General features: G+C 41.9%; 1 protein-coding gene across 5 annotated transcripts in view; it reads right to left on the bottom strand.

Annotated features, from left to right (window-relative positions):
* ARHGEF28 (Rho guanine nucleotide exchange factor 28) overlaps positions 1–21,126 on the bottom strand; it is a 270,524-nt gene that overhangs the window by 146,226 nt on the left and 103,172 nt on the right. For all 5 annotated transcript variants that reach the window (XM_056539915.1, XM_056539902.1, XM_056539924.1 and 2 more), the window contains exons 5-7: positions 18,320–18,503; positions 15,503–15,683; positions 12,052–12,121 (exon numbers count right to left, since the gene is read on the bottom strand). In XM_056539915.1, coding sequence (XP_056395890.1) covers positions 12,052–12,121; positions 15,503–15,683; positions 18,320–18,503 — 435 coding nt within the window. The remainder of the gene's footprint in view (positions 1–12,051; positions 12,122–15,502; positions 15,684–18,319; positions 18,504–21,126) is intronic.

The following is a 21,126-nucleotide window of genomic DNA, read 5'->3' as shown; positions in this document are numbered from 1 at the left end:
TTTTAAATAGAAGTCATTTACAAATCTGTTTACGGTAACTTTCTGGCACCAGATGATTTAAAAAAAAAAAAAAAGTCTCTAAAAGAGGCTGAGCATTGCCTTGCAGCAATGCTACCTCCAATAGGGGGAACCGGTGAGCAAGCGCTCTTCCTTCTGGAGGAGAGAAACTTAACATATTTGCATGGGTGTGACCAGTGGGCTGTAATCCAGCATGGTGCACTACACATAACCGTGTGACTAGCAAATGAAAGTCCTATCTGTGGGCATAATGGCAGCCGTCACTCAATACTAGGTGTAAGAGTGGATGTTTGTCTGTATTTTGCACCTGTGCCGACTCCACCATATAGCAAAGCGTCTTGTTTGCATTCTGATAGAACTAGTGTTTGAATTTGTAGTGGCAAGTATGGCCTTATCCTGTGATTTTAAAGGGGTATTCCAGGAAAAAAAATGTTTATATATATATATATATATATATATCTCAACTGACTCAAGAAAGTTAAACAGATTTGTAAATTACTTCTATTAAAAAATCTTAATCCTTCCAATAATTATCAGCTGCTGAATTTGAGTTGTTCCATTCGGGGGTGGGGGGATTGTTTTGAGACTCATCGGGCCACCAGCAGCACGATCGCATTGCTCTAAGGCATTGTTTCCCAACCAGGGTGCCTCCAGGTGGTGCAAAACTACAACTCCCAGCATGACCAGACAGCCTTCGGCTGTCCGGGCATGCTGTGAGTTGTAGTTTTGCACCACCTGGAGGCACCCTGGTTGAGAAACACTGGTATAAGAAGTCAAGATGGCAATAAAAAGTATTAAAGGGGTATTCCAAGAAAAAAAATTTTTTTTAGATCAACTGGCAGTAGAAAGTTAAACAGATTTGTAAATTACTTTAAACAAATATTAATTCTTCCAACAATTATCAGCTGCTTAAGTTGAGTTGTTCTTTTCTGTCTGGCAACAGTGCTCTCTGCTGACATCTCTGCTTGTCTCGGGAACTGCACAGAGTAGAAGAGGTTTGCTATGGGGATTTGCTTCTACTCTGGACAGTTCCCGAGACATGTGTCATCACTTAGACAGAAAAGAACAACTCAACTTCAGCAGCTCCTAAGTACTGAAAGGATTAGGATTTTTTAATAGAAGTAATTTACAAATCTGTTTAACTTTCTGGAGCCAGTTGAGATATATAAAAATATTTTCCTGGATAACCCCTTTAAAGTTTTTATAAACATGAATAAGCCTCTCCCCCATTAAAAAATAAAATCACTCCCTTTTCCAGTTTTACAAATAAAAAAATGTTTAATTAAAATATTTGGTAAAAAAGGATGAGAATGGAAGGAAATTTTAACATAATAATAATAGACAATGAATCAAATGCTATATAAACCATGTGAAGAAAACTTAGTTACTAACTATGCTGCTTTAAATGAAGAATAACAGGAAGTTAAAAGGGATTGTATAAACCGATAGGCTTCCTTGTTGTACTGGATCTCCAAAGATGTTAAAGACAATAGTTTTTAGAAAAATTTTTTTTTTTTTAAAGGATTCACATTCAGGGTGGGAAATCCTGTACATGTTGGAGGAATGTAGTTATACACTATACTGATGGTATAGGTACTAGAGATGAGCGAACTTACAGTAAATTCGATTCGTCACGAACTTCTCGGCTCGGCAGTTGATGACTTATCCTGCGTAAATTAGTTCAGCCTTCAGGTGCTCCGGTGGGCTGGAAAAGGTGGATACATTCCTAGGAAAGAGTCTCCTAGGACTGTATCCACCTTTTCCAGCCCATCGGAACACCTGAAAGCTGAACTAATTTATGCAGGAAAAGTCATCAACTGCCGAGCCGAGAAGTTTGTGACGAATCGAATTTACTGTAAGTTCGCTCCTCTCTAATAGGTACCACACTGAGGCACTTTTATTTGGGTCATTCTTAATAGGGGGTTGTTATTCGGGACATTCCAATAAACTAGCATTTCATTGACTTTTGAGAGTGTTGTTCGTTCTACATACACTTTTTCATTTCCAACGCTTCTTGTGTCACCAGGCTCGCTTTTATTTACGATTTGCTTTCAACTGTAATGTCCTCCTTGGTCAACTTCCACTAAGTCCACTTTGGCTCAAACAACAACAGATGGTACGAAGTGATGGTGCGATCTGATGTTTTGAAAGTTGTTCTGGGCTCTTTGGTTCCCATTCGTATTATACATCTGTCCGATTTGTCATAAATTTTTCTCTTGGGGCCACGTTTAGGGAGGTTGGCTACAGTTCTGTGGACCTTAAACTTCTGAATAATATGTGTAGCTGTAGTCACTGGAACATCAAGCTGCTTGAAGATGGTCTTATAGCCTTTACATTTAAAGAACAACTCCGTTGTTAGTAAACTTATCCCCCATCCAAAGAATAGGGGATAAGTAGCTGATTGTAGCGACCGGTGGGACCCCCCCCCCCCCCCCCCGCGATCTCAGGGACTGGACCACGGCTCTTTTAGTGAACAGCGCATGTCGTCTACTGGTAGACGGCACGCCCTCCATTCATTTCTATGAGAGCGCCAATGGTGCCCGAATGAGGTACTTGGGTCTTTTTGGCGCTCCTATAAAAATTAATGGAGCAGCACACGCTTCTTACTGAGGGTCGGGTTCTATTACTGTGCTTGGAACCCCCGCGATCAGCTACTTATCCCCTATCCTGTGGATAGGGGATAACTTTATTTTTCTGAATTTCTCCTTTAGGGCACCTTCTTACTTGGTGTATATGCAGCATATTTCACCCAGCGCAAAATCTGCAGCAGCGGGAAATACGCTGCGTATCCCTCGCTCACCATACACACAAGGCTTCCCGCCAGCAGCCCTATGTGTGCAGTGAGTTTTGGAGGAGGAGCCATGGCTCACAGTCACGCCGGCACACGGCCCCACCTCCAAAACTCACTGCACACATAGGGCTGCGCCGTATGGTGTGTATGGTGAGCGAGGGATACGCAGCGTATTTCCCACTGCTGCTGTAGATTTTGCGCAGCGTGAAATACGCTGTGTATACGCCAAGTGGGAACGTGCCCTTAAAGTGAAACTGACAGCCGGTTCACCTGCACTAAATTCAATGCACAGGGTTATATTGCAGGTGAACCGGATTGCGATGAGGGTATCCCTTACATGGATCCATGGTCCAGTTCCAGAGATACCTGTTATATTAGCCTCCATTGCTTATAGCCAGCTTTGAGCAATGGAGGAGAGACCCGGCATGCTACGTTACATGTGTTGCCACAGAAACAAAAAGAATATCAAGTGTCCGAAAATTCTACTTCCACATTTTGTCTTTACAAAATCTCACTAGAGGAAATTTGGTTTTTTGAAGACGCAAGCAAAATTCTGTTCTTCCCCTTTGTGTTCTCCAGTTCTAGTCTGGTCTCACACAATATTATGGGTATCCTGTCATTTTCCCTGAGAAAGTCTGAACTTGCAGATATCAATAATGATAGTTTAGCAGACTGCCTTTGTAAATCCTGAGACTTAGAAAGTGTTTAGCTTTCTTTCTCACAGTGGAACTTTAGCTTCCTTGCAAAGTTAAAACATTTCCCTGAATTTATTTGACAGAGGTCACAATGACATTGAAATAGTTCAATCTACCAGCTTAGTCAAGGCTAATGAGGAAATGCTTCTAGAACAGTTTGTCCTCGCTCCATTGTATATTTTATAAGAATTAGGCTGCGTTCACATTGCTATTTGGGGATCTGATCATACCCGCCGTCGGCAGTCCTGTCACTTTTCAGTAAAAAATAGTGTAACGCTCAGCTCTGGTCTGGCCCTCATGGCGAAAAACTCAAAGGAGCATTCAGGAGTACAAAACCGCAATGAAGATGTGAACAGGGTCTTACACACAGCCACCTTTCCCCATACAAACTTGAAATACCAAGAGACCTTTTCCCATACAAACTTGAAATAAATAGTTACATAGTTACATAGTTAGTAAGGTCGAAAAAAGACATATGTCCATCAAGTTCAACCAGGGAATTAAGGGGTAGGGGTGTGGCGCGATATTGGGGAAGGGATGAGATTTTATATTTCTTCATAAGCATTAATGTTATTTTGTTCCAGGAATGTATCTAATCCTGTTTTAAAGCTGTTAATTGTTCCTGCTGTGACCAGTTCCTGAGGTAGACCGTTCCATAAAATCACAGTCCTCACGGTAAAGAAGGCGTGTCGCCCCTTGAGACTAAACTTTTTCTTCTCCAGACGGAGGGAGTGCCCCCTCGTCCTTTGGGGGGGGGTTTAACCTGGAACAGTTTTTCTCCATATTTTTTGTATGGGCCATTAATATACTTATATACGTTTATCATATCCCCCCTTAAACGTCTCTTCTCAAGACTAAACAATTGTAACTCCTTTAATCGCTCCTCATAGCTAAGATGATCCATGCCCCATATTAGTTTAGTCGCGCGTCTCTGCACCCTTTCCAGCTCCACAGTGTCCCTTTTATGGACAGGTGCCCAAAACTGAACAGCATATTCCAGGTGAGGCCGTACCAATGCTTTATAAAGGGGGAGTATTATGTCCCTGCCCCTCGAGTCCATGCCTCTTTTTATACATGACAATATCCTGCCGGCTTTGGAAGCAGCAGCCTGACATTGCATGCTATTCTGTAGTCTGTGATCTACAAGTACACCCAGATCCTTCTCTACCAGTGACTCTGCCAGTTTAATCCCCCCTAAGACATACGATGCATGCAGGTTATTTGTACCCAGATGCATAACTTTACATTTATCCACATTGAATCTCATTTGCCAAGTGGATGCCCAGACACTTAGTCTATCCAAGTCATCCTGTAACTTATGCACATCCTCTATAGACTGTACCGTGCTACAAAGCTTGGTGTCATCTGCAAAGATAGAAACAGAGCTGTTAATACCATCCTCTATACCAAGAGACCTTTCCCCATACAAACTTGAAATACCAAGAGACGCGTTTCGGAGGATTAAAACCTCCTTCCTCAGACTGGCAGATGCCAGTCTGAGGAAGGAGGTTTTAATCCTCCGAAACGTGTCTCTTGGTATTTCAATAGACATAGTGCTTCCCAGCACTTTAACCCTATCCTGGCTTCCATCTTTTATGCTTCTGGAATATTGAGCAGCGCCCGCTGATTAGGTCTGAATTTTTCTACAAGTTTGCTTGTCTTTCATGGGAGAAGTCCTCTTCTATCCCATCCATGCCTTGGGCTCAGCAGATCATACCCAGAAGACTACCTTATACCCGTTTGGGGTGATATGCGCATTTTCTCCTTGAAAAGGTGAGCGGCCATTTTATAGAGCCCACCTTGTCCTGTCCTCTGTGGGCACCCCTGTATCCTGGGTAATACACGAGGCACTGTCCTCCCTGTGTTTCTTCTTTCCTTTTCTGAATAGGTACCTTTCCCCATAGTCAAACAACAGAAAACTTTTTATATAAACATGAGCAAGCTCTTGTGGAGAAGGACTTCTTATTATTGTTCCCAATGGAGCAAAACATGGCCTAAAAAGACTCTATAGGGGAGATTTATCAAAACTTGACTAAAGGAAAAGTTGCTGAGTTGCCCATAACAACCAATCCGATCGCTTCTTTCATTTTTCAGAGGCCTTTTCAGAAATGAAAGAAGTAATCTGATTGGTTGTTATGGGCAACTCAGTAACTTTTCCTCCAGACAGGTTTTGATAAATCTCCCTCCATTTGCCTAAAAGACTCAGTTTGGCACTCCCTTCAAGGAGAAACTGTACCCTTCAAGACTATCACCCTGCTCCTATACTGAACAGGGGCAAGAACCCCATAACAGCTGTCTACAGATGGGTAACACTTCATTCTGGAGGAGAGTCTGGCTTGCCTAATATATCCCAGTCACATTTCAAGGCCCTTAGAGGAGCCGGACATTGACTTGAAGGGATGCTACAGGTGAACCAAAGAGCAAGCTCTATTCCAGTGTTTCCCAACCTGGGTGCCTCCAGCTGTTGCAAAACTACAACTCCCAACAAGCCCGGACAGCCGTTGCCTGTCTGGGCATGCTGGGAGTTGTAGTTTTGCAACAGCTGGAGGCACCCTGGTTGGGAAACACTGGAATACAGAAAAGGGATACTATGTGTGGTAGCGGGGTGTCATGAGGGCAGATGTGGTTACCTTAGGGGCAGATGGCATTAACCTCTTGTATTCGTGACGCCAGGGTGTGGTTTAGCCTAAAACCACCCGAAGGTATACCGCTGGATCCTGGGCTAGGTACGGACTCCGACACCAAGTTACGGACAACGGTAGCTTTACTGAGGGTAGACAGTTGGTAAATTCTATACAGTTCACCCAGGGCCCAAGGAGGTGACCAGTCACGCAGAGACCTTAAGGGCCTCAAAAATAAACAAAATAAACTCATACATACCTTCCTACTAGCCCCCGTTGGTCCGGAACAGGCCTCACGGCCCGGCAGTGCTGACGTCATTCCACTTCCTGGGGACGGGGACGCCGCTGTCATGTAAGGAGCTCTGGCCGGCTTCTTACATGACAGTGGGCTCAGCCTATCACAGGCTTCCCCAGGAAGTGGAATGAGGTCAGCACTGCCGGACCAACGGGGGATCGTATGAAGGTATGTATGAGTTAATTTTGTTCATTTTTGAGGCCCGGGCACGGGCATATAGAAAAGTGTACCACTACAGTTGTCCTTTAACTTGATGGTGGCTGCAGGACTTGACTTTGAGGCCTCCAACACTCTGGACACACATTAGGCAAAACTGCACTGGACCTCAGCAGGAAGCAAGAGCTAAGAGAGAGAAGCTCCACCCAGGGCTTATATGGGGGAGACTAGCAGGGAGCCGATAGGTCACTCTTGGGATCACCTGGTCACTGGTTCCTCTTGGGTAACAATCACATGACATAACTCTTAAAGATACAACACATTTTATAATACAATACACTGCAGAACATATGTACAGGGGGGAAACAGGTGCAAGGGGCCCTGGGGACACTGAAGGAGGCTGCCTGACAGGACAGCAAAGGTACGGGGCAACATCTCCTGTACTGGGTCACCACATATGCATACTGTCATCCTTGAGGAAACATTCAGAAATGATCCAATGTTGGATGTAAATATAATTTAGACGCCATTTCCTATCACTTGTTTGTAATGTTAATGTAGGGACCTCCAGACAATGACAATAGCTACAATGACAATTTTAGCTACTCATGACAAATTTTAGCTACTTATATTGAAAAACGAAAAACAAAAATGTACTTTATTAATGCATAATGTTTAAAGTTAATAACATATATAATGGCAGAAAAACATACACATGGATGAATGTATAGGGGGATAAATTCACCATGGCATCAGTGCAACAATGTCTCGTCCAAGTATGTATCATCATGAACTATGTCAATAAAGTATAAAATACAACAGGAAATAGTACATGCAAATAAAGTGCAAATGTAGCAAGGTAGATAAGCACAACACTGGTATGAAAGATTAAAGTAATACCATGTAAAACACCACTCGTACATGCCATGTACCTTACCCTTACCTAGTACACACATACCACAACGTATGTTTCACTCTCATAAAGCTTCATCAGGGTTAATGGCTTACACTCGGCCTATGTCCAGCATATATAGGATCAGATAACCAATCACCTTATAAAAACAAGTTATGTCCCTCACATCACATGGGCCAGTAGAACAATTTAAAGGGAACCTGTCATCAACATTTATGCTGCCTGAATGTCAATTCATCGGGATGATCTCCAAGGCCTTCTCCCTGCCCCACCAGCCTTCATTGATAGATTCCTCCCTATTTGGGTTTAGAAAAAAATCCATCAATGAAGGCCAGCAGGGCAGAAAGAAGCCACCGGGAACCGCCTTATTTAATGCACTTGTTTGGTTATGGAGATGTCTAAGCCTGTACTGGACAGAGCGCACACATTGTACACTACTTTATCATTCTGCGCTGATTCCTTTGTGTGCACATATATAGTGCTGATAAACTGGTAGATCTGTGCACAGAACCTGCAGTCACAAGCATAATCCTATGGCTGTCCGGGCACGCTGGGAGTTGTAGTTTTGCAACAGCTGGAGGCATCCCGGTTAGAAAACAGTAACCTAGCTGATGACTACATTATACACTGTATACATGTAGGGCAGAAAAAAGACATAAGTTCCTCCAACTCCCATTATACTTCAGCGTCAATCCAAAAAAAAGGCAAAAAAACTAAACAAAAACAAAATGAGGTAAAAACCAGAATCCAAATCTGTCACCCAGAACAAATCCCTAGATAATGAATCTTCTCCAAAATCTAACCTGTAATATCATTACACTCCAGAAATGTATTTGAAGTCTTTTACCATGACACCTTCCATAGTTATACAGTCTCACTGCTCTTACAGTAAGGAATCCTCTTCTATGTTAATGGAAAAAACTTCCTCTCTCTAAATGTCTAACGGCTTTAGTGATTTTTAAAACATTTACGCCTATAGACAGCTGTCAAACAACAGGGACCAATTGAGGTTATAGCTCTGCCCATTGGAGCGAGTGCCTAAAGTTTACGATGCCAAATTGCAGCCAATTGAGAGTCCTATTTAGGTTCCTTCATTCCTCCCACTGCTGGGTAATACATTAACATGAGCTCTCCTACGTGAAGCGTCTATTAACCACTATTAGTTACACTTCCCACAGTGGAATTACACCCTCTTCTAAGACATTTACAACATTCATGGTTTTCAATGCAACTTAACATTATAGCCGAATAATAAACTCTTTTTCTGTGGCTTAACCCAAGGCTACTTGACAACCACAACATAATTTAATTAGGCCTCCAGATTATACAAGATATTGCATTAAAAGAGCAACACAGAGAGAGAAGATAAGATGCTCATTGTAACAGGGAGACAAATTAGGCAGCAACATACAATAGTCCTTCACAATGAGCATCTGAAATATTCCCATAATAAGTCCACCAATTACTAGTGAGCTTAGGGCTATGGCTGCCTACTCTGTGTGGGATAAATGTACAGTATACACTGTAAGAAATACTCATGAATCATTAAAGGGTGAATTCACACGTACAGTAAAGATACAGACGGAGGGCGACAATTGTTTCACGCTACATCAGGGCTTCATCCGGCCCAGACAGAGTCTGGGCCGGATGAAGCTCTGATGTAGCGTGAAACAATTGTCGCCCTCCGTCTGTATTCTCCAATGCCTCGTGTTTGTGATCCGCTCCCCTGCACCTGTCTTGTTTTTACTATGTGTGTTACAGCATATCGGAATAAAGTAACCAGAAGGATTTTTTGGTGAGTGCTCCATTACTATTTTTTGCTCTCAATTATATTGTTTGCAATACCTGGATGCATTATATGTAAACAATAAAACCAGAAGTCCTCAAAAAAACAGCAGAGTAATGGAAGCGCTGAGACCAGGATAAAAGTATGGAATCTTTATTCCCACAATGCAACGCGTTTCGTGGAAGTTCCGCTTCATCAGGCATCTGATGTTCCTGATGAAGCCGATCTGATGTGCCTGATGAAGCGGAACTTCTGCGAAACGCATTGCATTGTGGGAATAAAGATTCCATACTTTTATCCTGGTCTCAGCGCTTCCATTACTCTGCTGGTTTTTGGAGGACTTCTGGTTTTACTGTTTATTTTTTTGGTGCGGAGCAGCTGCAGAGACCTCCTCCATTTTATCTACACGCTTAGATCTATGTTTGTACTTGGAAAGGAGTGCAACCTTATTTGGTAAGCGCACTTCACACTGCTGACCATAAGATCTTACACTACGGAGCACATCCCTTTGTTTTTCTTTTCCTTTGCATTATCTGTAGAGCACCACCCTTATCGGCCTATTGGGACAGAATGCACATGTTGATATTGCCTTCAATATAACAAAATACCATGGAGTAGCAGTGCCGGTGTTATTTGACCTTTCCTTTGAATCTCACATACAGTATCCTGCACATATTTCATGCGCAGGATTTGAAGCAGCAGATTTCAATGTAAACTAAATGACAGTTTCAAATCTTCAGCTTCAAATCCTGCGCATCAAATATGCACAAAAGGATACTGTACATGTGAATACACCCTTAGGGTAGGGTCCCACGTAGCGTATTTCACACTGCGCAAAATCCGATGCACAGTGGGAAATACACTGCATATTCTCCTGTGAGCAGACACAGAGGGCTTCCCCGCTGCGGCCGTGTGTGCAGTGAGGTTTGACTGTGACGCGCAAGCCCGCCTGCAAACCTTACTGCCGTGGGTAGTCCTGTGTGTAAGCTCATAGGAAAATATGAAGCGCATTTCCTGCTGTGCAGCGTATTTTGCGAAAATACATGTACGCTACTCAGACCCTACTCTTACAAGAAATTTTTGCGTTCATAATATTTTTCTATAAAACAAGGGGAAAAAGAGACACCTCCAACTACATAAAGTGCACAAAAGCCTGACACATCGGGGGCATTTATCATTGTAGGTGTAAGTGAAGCATTTATCATTGTAGGTGTAAGTGAAGCATTTTTCTACACCTTTTTTGTGTGTGCTGGTAATGTGTAGGAGCAACAAATGTATTAAATGGTGACAGAGCATTTGATAAATTTTGGGCAGGTCACATTTTTTTAAATTTCACTCTTCACATACACCAAAAAGCTAAGCTAAGTCTGGGCTGCTGTAGTTTTAGAGACTTTTCAGTGGCTTTGCGCCTTTTTTGTGCCTTTTCACAAAAAGGGGCAGTTCATAAAACCCTTCCATATCATGTGTATTGCCAAAATCAGTGGATTGCAACTCAAAATCAGCAGGAGTGTGTAAACCAAAAGGTGCAAATAAACCCTGTTTGTGCCTTTTTTGCGCCTTTTGTAGACACAAAAAACAGTCTAAAGACAATGATAAATGAAGGCCATAGAGCAGTGGTCTCCAACCTGCAGACCTCCAGATGTTGCAAAACTACAACTCCCAGAATGCCCGGACAGCCGTTGGCTGTCCAGGCATGCTGGGAGTTGTAGTTTTGCAACATCTGGAGGTCCGCAGGTTGTAGACCACTACCATAGAGCATACAAAGTCATTATTTCATTTTGTTACACATTTCAGCAACCTCTATTTGTCCCCACTCTAAAGACACTGGATGAATAACTGATCAATAATTTAAAATTCATGGGGAGAGTTTATTTTGGGGAGATACAAAAATCTGTCCTGTTAGTATAAGGCGTGCACATCTATGTCTGGTAATCTGGACCTGTCCCAGATGGGAACACCAGAAGCAACAAGCTGGAGTATGTGCATTTGCTCTCCCATCCAGTTCTAGGCTACACCTATAGACCATCCAACATAGCCGGCATTTGTTATTTCAAAATAAAATGAATAAATACATAACTCTGCATGTTTTTTGATCCAGCACCTGAACGCCAGATGGCGATTATGTCAGATTTCTGAACATACAGTATATGACCCAGCCTAACAACATGTACAATACTTTGTTTCCTAGGAGTGCATGAAACAGGTCACTGTCTTTGATGGATTCAAAGGACACAGCTGTCCCTTTTTTTCTACATGCTATGTTAAAGGGGTACTCCGGTGGAAAACTTTTTTTTTTTTATTAACTGGTGCCAGAAAGTTAAACAGATTTGTAAATTACTTCTATTTAAAAATCTTAATCCTTCCAGTACTTATTAGCAACTGTATACTACAGAGGAAATTCGTTTCTTTTTGGATTTATTTTCTGTCTGACCACAGTGCTCTCTGCTGACACCTCTGTCCATGTCAGGAACTGTCCAGAGCAGGAGAAAATCCCCATAGCAAACCTCTTATGCTCTGAGCAGTTCCTAAAATGGACAGAGGTGTCAGCAGAGAGCACTGTAGACAAACAGAAAAGAAATCCAAAAGAATTTCCCTCTGTAGTATTCAGCAGCTAATAAGTACTGGAAGGATTAGGTTAAAGAAAAAGTTTTTCACCGGAGTACCCTTTTAAATAATAACCCATTTTTAGCAGGAAAAATGTAGGCATTGATACTGATGTAAAAAGAAAAACACAGAAATAAGCAGGGAAATGCTGTACACTAATGTTACTCTGTACCTCCTCCTGCAGCAGATCCATCAAGAGACCTCTGTTTTTTGTAATTCCAAGGGTGCATGGGGCTTACGATCTAAAGAAACAAGAAAAAGGAATAAATAATGGTTAAGCATCACCTCAAGCAAAACCACACCATTCTGTTCTCAATACTATTAGGAGTCATTGCTTAGCTAGGGGCTCATTGTCCTCCCTTATTCAGTATTTTACCCAAAACCTTTAATGCAGTATTATGTTTTCAGGAACATTTCTTACTATGGAGGCAATAAACATGCAAAATACAATACAAAAAACAATTACAGACAGGTTTTGGTCATGGGGGATTCTTCATCACAGTCCGTAATGGCATTTTGATAGAATGAGCCATTGCTTGATGATCAAAGGGGATCCAACTACCAATCCTAAGAATGAAGGGGCCTCAGTGCTAGTCTTTAAGGTGCTGCTTGCCAACACTGTGCCCCGTTTCTTCATGGGCTCCACAGCAGCCAAATAGACTGCCTCTGTAGTACATATGTCCTTGGTCAAACTGAATCTGCACTTATCTAGTGATTGACCCAAAGCCACTAAGAGTTTCTGTATGTATCAGCAACCAATGGTGTAAAGCAGTGTTTTCCAACCAGAGTGTCTCCAGCTGTTGCAAAACTACAACTGCCAGCATGCCCGGACAGCCAAAGGCTGTCCGGGCATGCTGGGAGTTGCAGTTTTGCAACAGCTGGAGGCACTCCGGTTGGAAAACACTGGTGTAAAGAAATAGTGGAAAACAACCATTCTCAATGACGGTAAGATAAAGAATTCACAAGCCACGTGTATTTTTGTGCACTTGATGGTAGGAAACTTCGATTGCAAGCCCTTATATAGACAGTGATTCATAATGATGTATAAATGAATATCAGATGCCTCCTCTAGATGAGAAAAAATAAAGTCAATAAATGATTGTTATTATTAATGAAGAAATAGCTGGAGGAGGACATTCCTTCAGGAAGGAACTCTATTTATGTTGGAAAACTATTTATAACATGAAAGAATTGGGGAGTAAGTAGGGTGTGCATGATGCCAGGCCGGATATCATAGGAACATTTTCTGAATTTTTTGATTGCAGTCAATGGGTTAATGGGTTCTGAAGTAACTAATGAGAATCAGATGCTGTATTGGTGCCAATTTCCCCCTATAGACGTCAATGGAACTGAATCTGGATGTATATGGATCCATGTGAAAACTTTGCACTTTTTATTTCCCTTAGACAACTACATGGACGCATATGGTAGCCTCATAAAATACGCTTGCCATATAAAACATATGTACATTTTAAACTGGTACCGTTTTTTCATATGGCTATAGGTATGAGGCATATAAAGGTTGCTAAAGAAGGATTTGATGTATTCTGTCACATACTAAAGAAGTAATGTAATGGGCCTGCTCTGGTGCTGGAGTATACGATGTCATGAACAAGAAATGGTGCCACTATTACAACCCCTGGTGCAAAAACAGACTTATAGCCCATTAAAAAAAACTTGTTTGGTGAAGGTATCGACCTTATAGATAGCAAGATCAGAGAAGAACAACCCAAACTTCAGTCACACCTCAGGAAGAGCAACAGGAGCTGTGGGTTGAACTTAGGCTGGGTTCACATCACTGGGTTCACATCACGCATACGGCAGGGGGGAGCTAAAACCTCGCGCTCCCGTATGCGCTCCCATATGTAATTCATTTCAATGAGCCGGCCGGAGTGAAATGTTCGGTCCGGTCGGCTCATTTTTGAACCGTATGCCCTTTTACAACCGGACCTAAAACCGTGGTTGACCACAGTTTTAGGTCCGGGGGGAAATCGCATACAGCGCAAAATGAGCCGACCTGACCGAATGTTTCACTGCGGTTGGCTCATTGAAATGAATTATATATGGGAGCACATACGAAGGCATACGGGAGTGCAAGGTTTTAGCTCCCCCCTGCCGTATGTGCTCCCGTATGGGAGAAAACGGGATGTGAACCAGCCTTACTCTGAATAAGTTCTGGCAGCTACAATACAAAACTTGTCCTTACAATACATATTTTTGCTCTGGTTTTGTAAAGATATGAAAATCTCCTGCATTATACATGGGGTATGCAGCCCATAAATTCCATGCAGTTGCATACATGATCTATTGACTCACAATAAAAACATAACAAGTGGTATATGTTTTTTGGGGATCTTAGTAAACTATGCTTTTTAATACAGTAAAAAAAAAAAAATATATATATATATATATATATATATATATATATATAAAACTCAATGAGGGAAATTTATCAAAACCTGTCCAGAGGAAAAGTTGCTCAGTTGCCCATAGCAACCAATCAGATTGCTGCTTTCATTTTTTAAAGAGGCCTGTGTAAAATGAAAGAAGCAATCTGATTGGTTGCTATGGGCAACTGGGCAACTTTTCCTGTGCACAGGTTTTGATAAATCTCCTTCAATGTGTGTGTGTGTGTGTGTGTGTATGTATATTCCAGCATCACTTCCAAACCGCTAAATATATATTAACATGAAACTTGGTACACTTTAATTATATGTCAACAACAAACATAGGATAGGGAATTTAACCCTTACCCACCCCCATTTGCGAGAGTCAGGGTTTTTAGTTAAAGTCCAATACAAGTCTATGGGAAATATGTGTTACCGCATATGAGGAGGGGATTTGGGGTCGGGATATGAGGAGGGGATTTGGGGTCGGGATATGAGGAGGGGATTTGGGGTCGGAATATGAGGAGGGGATTTGGGGTCGGGATATGAGGAGGGGATTTGGGGTCGGAATATGAGGAGGGGATTTGGGGTCGGGATATGAGGAGGGGATATGGGGTCAGGATTTAGGGACAGGATATGAGGACAAAAGCTTCCTCCTTTGCTGCTTTTCCTCGCCCACAAGGATAAGGTAGGAAAAACTGGGCAGTGCCGGGTACTCAGCTAGTTCAAAGAAAAAAAAAAAAAAGTATGTCATACCAGCCATACTAGGGCATTATGACAATGAATTTAATAATGCAATTTAGAGAAATATGAAAATCCATGAAAATATATATATAACTATTGCTTGACAAAACTAAAGCCCTGTCCAAAATGTCTACAGGTAAGTACTTCTACTCATAGGAATATACTGTGTAAGAAGATAATTTCCAGATGCAGGCAATGAGCACCTGCTGAACTATATTTCCCAGCCATCAATGCCAGTATCTAGGCCTTTTGCTGTCCGTGCATACTGGGAGTTGTAGTTTTGCAACAGCTGGAGGCACCCTGGTTGGGAAACACTGATCTAGACAATGTATCAATAGAATTACAGTCAATCATTTTTATAAAGGAGTCAAAAAATAGCAAAAAGAAAAAAAAATTATCAAATAACTTACATGAAAAACAGCTAGCCAAAGAAAATGCATCAATAAAAGTGAACCATGAATTACATGTAAGATACGCCACATCAAATCTTACCTTGTCAAAAAAGATGGTATCACATAAACATTTTCGAAAGAGGTCAATGTCCGACTCCAGTGAGTGGCCAGAAGTCTGACGCCGGGTTAATGTCAGCACCCCGGAGGACCAGCAGAACCGTAGGAAAGAGTCCGGATTGATTGTTGCGGTGCAGAAGTCAAGTGGAGGAAGGTCCTGAAAGCTGGAGGTGACGGAATGGCATTAATAAACATATACAGCAATCACAAGTCAGTGATCTAGACGGTATCCAATGTGCTCACTAGCGGCTCCACGAGGGAATGGATGCTGTGTGCCCGCTGCGGTGAACGTCCTCTGATCTTGTATAATAAGATAAACTCTGCTCATTATCCTCATGTAATGCAATTGGGATTATGCGGCTCTACCTCCATGGCTTGCAGTGCATAGAGGCACTCCTACTGACCAGCCTGCTAGAAGGGAGCAGATCTGTAGGACTGGGACTGGTGAAAACAGACAGTGCCTCCAGGGAGCTCTGCATTGTTTAAGTAGTTATAAACAAACCCGGCTTTCATAACAAAATGTACCCGTATTCACGGACGCCTCGTGTCATGCAAATGGCAGCAGGCACATCCCCGACAGAAATGACATAGGCTCTGCCCATAGGAATTTCACTAAACTAGAGACTTTCTGGCCTGGCTGAAAAAAAGAAATAGTTCTGCAGACTACAGACCGCAGACTACAAATACATAAAAAAAAAAAATAAAGACGTGTTTGGGTGAAAAACATTTCTAAACAAAAACGTGGCGGTTGCATAAACCAGCGATCACGAGTGAAGGTGTATGGCCAACTATCTGATGTGTACGGGGAGTGACAATTTCAATGCCGAATCCTTTAGCTCTCAAGGGAGATAGGCTGAAGCAACTGCTTGTATAGCTCTCCACACCAGTGTTTCCCAACCTGGGTGCCTCCAGCTGTTTCAAAACTACAACTCCCAGCATGCCCGGACAGCCGTTGGCTGTCCGGGCATGCTGTGAGTTGTAGTTTTGCAACAGCTGAAGGCACCCTGATTGGGAAGTGCTGATCTACATTGAGATTACATGCACACTCTGTTGAAATGAGCATTCATGTGTATGGGGGGTAGGACAAATAACTGTTGGTTAAATGGGCACTCGCTAAAAAATGTTTGCTATTGCACTCATTATGGTAAATAAAAAATCATTCAAATGTACTTTGTTTAAAAAAAATAAAAAAAAGACGTTTTCAATGATTTATTTGTGTGCAAAAAAGCTGCCACTAGGTGTCTCCCCTATTTGTCCAGAACACATTTTCCCCCCATCTCTTGCACAGACTTTGGACTCTTGTTGGCCTGGCAGAAGTCCAAAATCAGAAAATGCAGTCTGGAAAGCTGAGGGGGGGGGTGCAGCCTTAGTCAATCATAGCTAATCTCACACACTGAACTGCTTTGGGTTTTGTGTAGCAGAGTGAGGGGGAAGTTCTCCCCTGTATGGCTTCAGATGTTGTCACACCTTTTGGGGAACGCCCCTTCCCAGTCTGTGAATCTGACTGAGACTGAGCAGAAAATTCAGAGCAATATCAAGGTAGAAAACTAAAAAATAATAAAAATAAAGGCAGGGGGCGGTTTATCATGATGGGGGCAGTGAACTGGAAGGATTATAAAATTTAAGAACATCATAAGGGGTACTCTTTAACAGCTATAGAAGGGGAGAGTCATGTCAACCAACATGTCAACTATTACATCTCCCAAGGGAGTTGTCAAGGATTCCCAATTGCAGATCTTCAGCTATAATATCATTTTCTTTTTTACAGGTCAGGTATATGGAAGAACTTGGTGATAACACCAATGGAAGCTGTATTGACAACTATGTTAGTTGTCATACAGCTATCAAAGAACCAGATTTTGAAGGGTGACTGTCATTAAAGGGGTATTCCAGGAGAAAAAAACGTTTTTTTTTCTTATATCAACTGGCTCCAGAAAGTTAAACAGATTTGTAAATTACTTCTATTAAAAAATCTTAATCCTTTCAATAATTATCAGCTGCTGAAGTTGAGTTGTTGTTTTCTGTCTGGCAACAGTGCTCTCTGCTGACATCTCTGCTTGTCTCGGGAACTGCACAGAGTAGAAGAGGTTTGCTATGGGGATTTGCTTCTAAACTGGGCGGTTCCTGAAACACGTGTCATCAGAGAGCACTTAGACAGAAAAGAACAACTCAACTTTAGAAGCTCATAATCATGAAAGGATTAAGATTTTTTTAATAGAAGTAATTTACAAATCCGTTTAATTTTCTGCAGCCAGTTGATATATATAAAAAAAAAGTTTTTTCCTGAATAACCCCCTTTAAAAACACCTTTTGACTTGTCGATCAGACATGTCAAAAGTTGTCGATTCCCGGCTGGCCGAGAGATCCGTACATTTCTCTGCATAGGAGTCTATACAGAAAAATAAAAATACCATAAATACCAACATAAACCAAGTCAATGAGCACGTCTCCATGTTCCTGAGTTAATAAATAAAGTACAGAGCCATTCCCTATAATACAATCTTACCACCATACAGGAGACATGATGTCATCTGCAGTAAATGGAGACAAATCACATAATTGTATCTAGCGGAATTTTACCGGACGTGAAGACCAAATGAAAGCATGCACAACTACATCCTACACACAATGCGGACGAAGCAACATTATGCTGGGGCCCCATGGTAATTGTGTAAGTAATTGGGTAAGTAAAATTGTGGTGTATCTAAGATGTGTATCACTACTTTAATGTTTAAATCTCATGGCGTGCTACAACACATTGTCGAGATTGAACAGATGGCCAAAAGGCAGATCTACTCACTTCTTTAAATGTTGGACCAATTTCCAGTGACCGTGTCGTATAGCAACCTCCACAGGGGTCTCTCCTTCTTTGTTCACTCTACTTAAAGCGGACGGTCCACCAGGAAGACATATGAGGTAATGTGACAGTTCTATTAATCCCCATCTCATAGTCAGGTGCAGCAGGGTTTCATGGCAAAGGTTGTCTGCAAAACAAGTACATGGATTATTATATCGTTTTATAGTGTGCAGCATAAGAAACACTGTAGTATAAAGCTCTCAGACACTCCGTCTCCTAATGCACAGTTATGAGTGTGGGAAGGGGGGACAACGGCGCCTCTATTAAAGGGGTATTCCAGGCAAAAAACATTTTATCCCCTATCCAAAGGATAGGGGATAAGATGTCTGATCGCGGGGGGCCCGCTGCTGAGACCCCCCGCTATCTCTTTGCAGCAACCGCATTCTATGCGGGTGCTGAATCTCCAGTTTCGGAAACCTCCGTGTTTCCTGGACTGGGGACGTGACGTCACGCCACGCCCCCTCCATTCATGTCTATGGGAGGGGGCGTGACGGCAGTCACGCCCCCTCCCATAGACATGAATGGAGGGGGCGTGGCATGACGTCACGTCCCCAGAAAAATGGAGGTTTCCGAAACTGGAGATTCAGCACCCGCATAGAATCCACGTGCTGCAGAGAGATCGCGGGGGGTCTCAGCAGCGGGCCCCCCGCGATCAGACATCTTATCCCCTATCCTTTGGATAGGGGATAAAATGTTTTTGCCTGGAATACCCCTTTAAGGCATCTAAGTGCTGAATTCAAAATAAAAGTAATTTAATAGAATGCTGCAATAGTCCTTTTCAATAACTTTACACATACACTTTTAACAATCAGAACCAAGCCATTATTGCTGAATGTTGGCTCTTAGTTACAGCCAATTCCTGTGTCTGATGCCATGGGCACAGATTTTGTACCCATGCCAACAGGGCTCTTTATACAGAGAGATTGAACAAAAAAAAAACGAAATTATAGCCTCTGTAGTCATAACAAAAAAAAACATAATATAAATTTACTAACATGCATGTATGGCTCTGTGAGGGAATGAGACAAAGAAGTAGACAGATAATGTACCAATGTATTTTATTAATAGATACTCCTGCTTTACACCTGTTCACACAGGAAGCTTCTTAAATGGAATGCATCGAGTAGATTTTTTTCTTGATTAGATCTAGATACTGATACTTTTTATTTTACATTTGTTTCTATTTTCTAGTTGTAATTTATTTTTAGCACATTATTATGGGGGAAGCCATATTGACTGAATTGTTTTTAACATACAGTCATTTAAAGATATTCTTTGCAGCAAGCCTCAGATATGCTTTGTAGCAAGGCTCAGACCCTATTCACTAAAATGGGAACCTTTTCTGGCCATTCTTTGTGACCTGTACAGTGGACATTACACAGGTAGGGAAAGGCTGAGCTGTGAACATCATCAATTGTTAAGACGCTCTGTTATCTATATGGTGGTGTCACCTTTCACTGTAGACTGTCTATAATAAGGAGGACACAGGTAAAAATTAATCTGTAAAGACCAGGAAGTCTCAGCTTTATATCAGGTCTAGTGGCCAGAATTAAAGGAAAATGGTCATCCTGTTCACCCACACTAAAACCGATGAGGGGTAAATTACTTAAAGGGTGTACGGGCATGCCGGGAGTTGTAGTTTAGCAACAGCTGGAGGCACACTGCTCTATAGATAGGACGCCACTCTGACAGTGGTTCATGCTGATGTATTATCGGCAAACAGATATTATTAGTCAAAACATATTGAACCTAAAACAATTGATCCAGCTCGATCCTGATAAGATATAACTATGGATTAATGATCCACTTGTGTACAATGTTCCCATCCCTCTTAACCTTTTTATAGAACCCATAAGGAAACAATGAATAATTCCTCTTAGTTGAACTACTGTTTACCCCTCGGAACAAAACAAACAAACCCGCAAGGATGTTTATGGAGAATCTGAGAATTGTTTCAGGGCTCATCCTCAATCCCTGGAGGAATGTGCAGGGAGCAAAACGCAGCTGGCTTAATGTATTTCGGGAATGGTTCCTTGAGAACAGCTTCTGGCCAGCAGGGTGATGGAGACTAACCTTTTGTTCGCCCTATCTGAATGAGATCCCTGATTTACATCATTGCATATGATGAATAATTGTCGTGGAAAATTCTGTATTTCCTTGATCATAGTAAAACATGAAGAATAACTAGAAAACTATCAGCAGGACATTCTTTAAAGAATGCAATGGGTGGAATGTAGAAAGCAGGGGGTGATCTGATCCAATGTACAAATACAGTGGTTCCTCACCTTACAATGGCCTCAACATACAATAGTTTCACCATACTATGGTCTTTTCTGGACCATTGTCCCTTGAAACCATGAAACGTGTCAATGGCTGGAAAAAATTACCAATCAGAAAGGACATTTCACAGTAAAACACCTGTATTACTAAAGTGCATGCGCTGACTGGCTGTCTTGTAGCGCCTCCCTACAGTACAGGGTGGTACTACATGTTCTGTACTATTCTTTACCTGTACCAGGATTAGCTGTTCCTTTGGACACTAGGTGAGGGCGGAACTATTTTACTTTTTTGGGACACTTTTCTTACTTTAATATGTAAGGACGTGCTTTATTTGTATTAGTTATCTACTAACTATTACCAGGTTTCCATAGTTATGGTCTCAATATACAATGGTTTGAACATACAATGGTTGTCATGGAACCAATTCATATTATAACTTAAAAGGAAATCTGTTATTAGTGTCCCCTGCA

This window comes from Hyla sarda, chromosome 1 (assembly GCF_029499605.1).
Source record: "Hyla sarda isolate aHylSar1 chromosome 1, aHylSar1.hap1, whole genome shotgun sequence".
Taxonomy (NCBI): domain Eukaryota; kingdom Metazoa; phylum Chordata; class Amphibia; order Anura; family Hylidae; genus Hyla; species Hyla sarda.
Note: the sequence above shows the minus strand (reverse complement) of the source record. Positions and strands in the feature narration are given on the sequence as shown.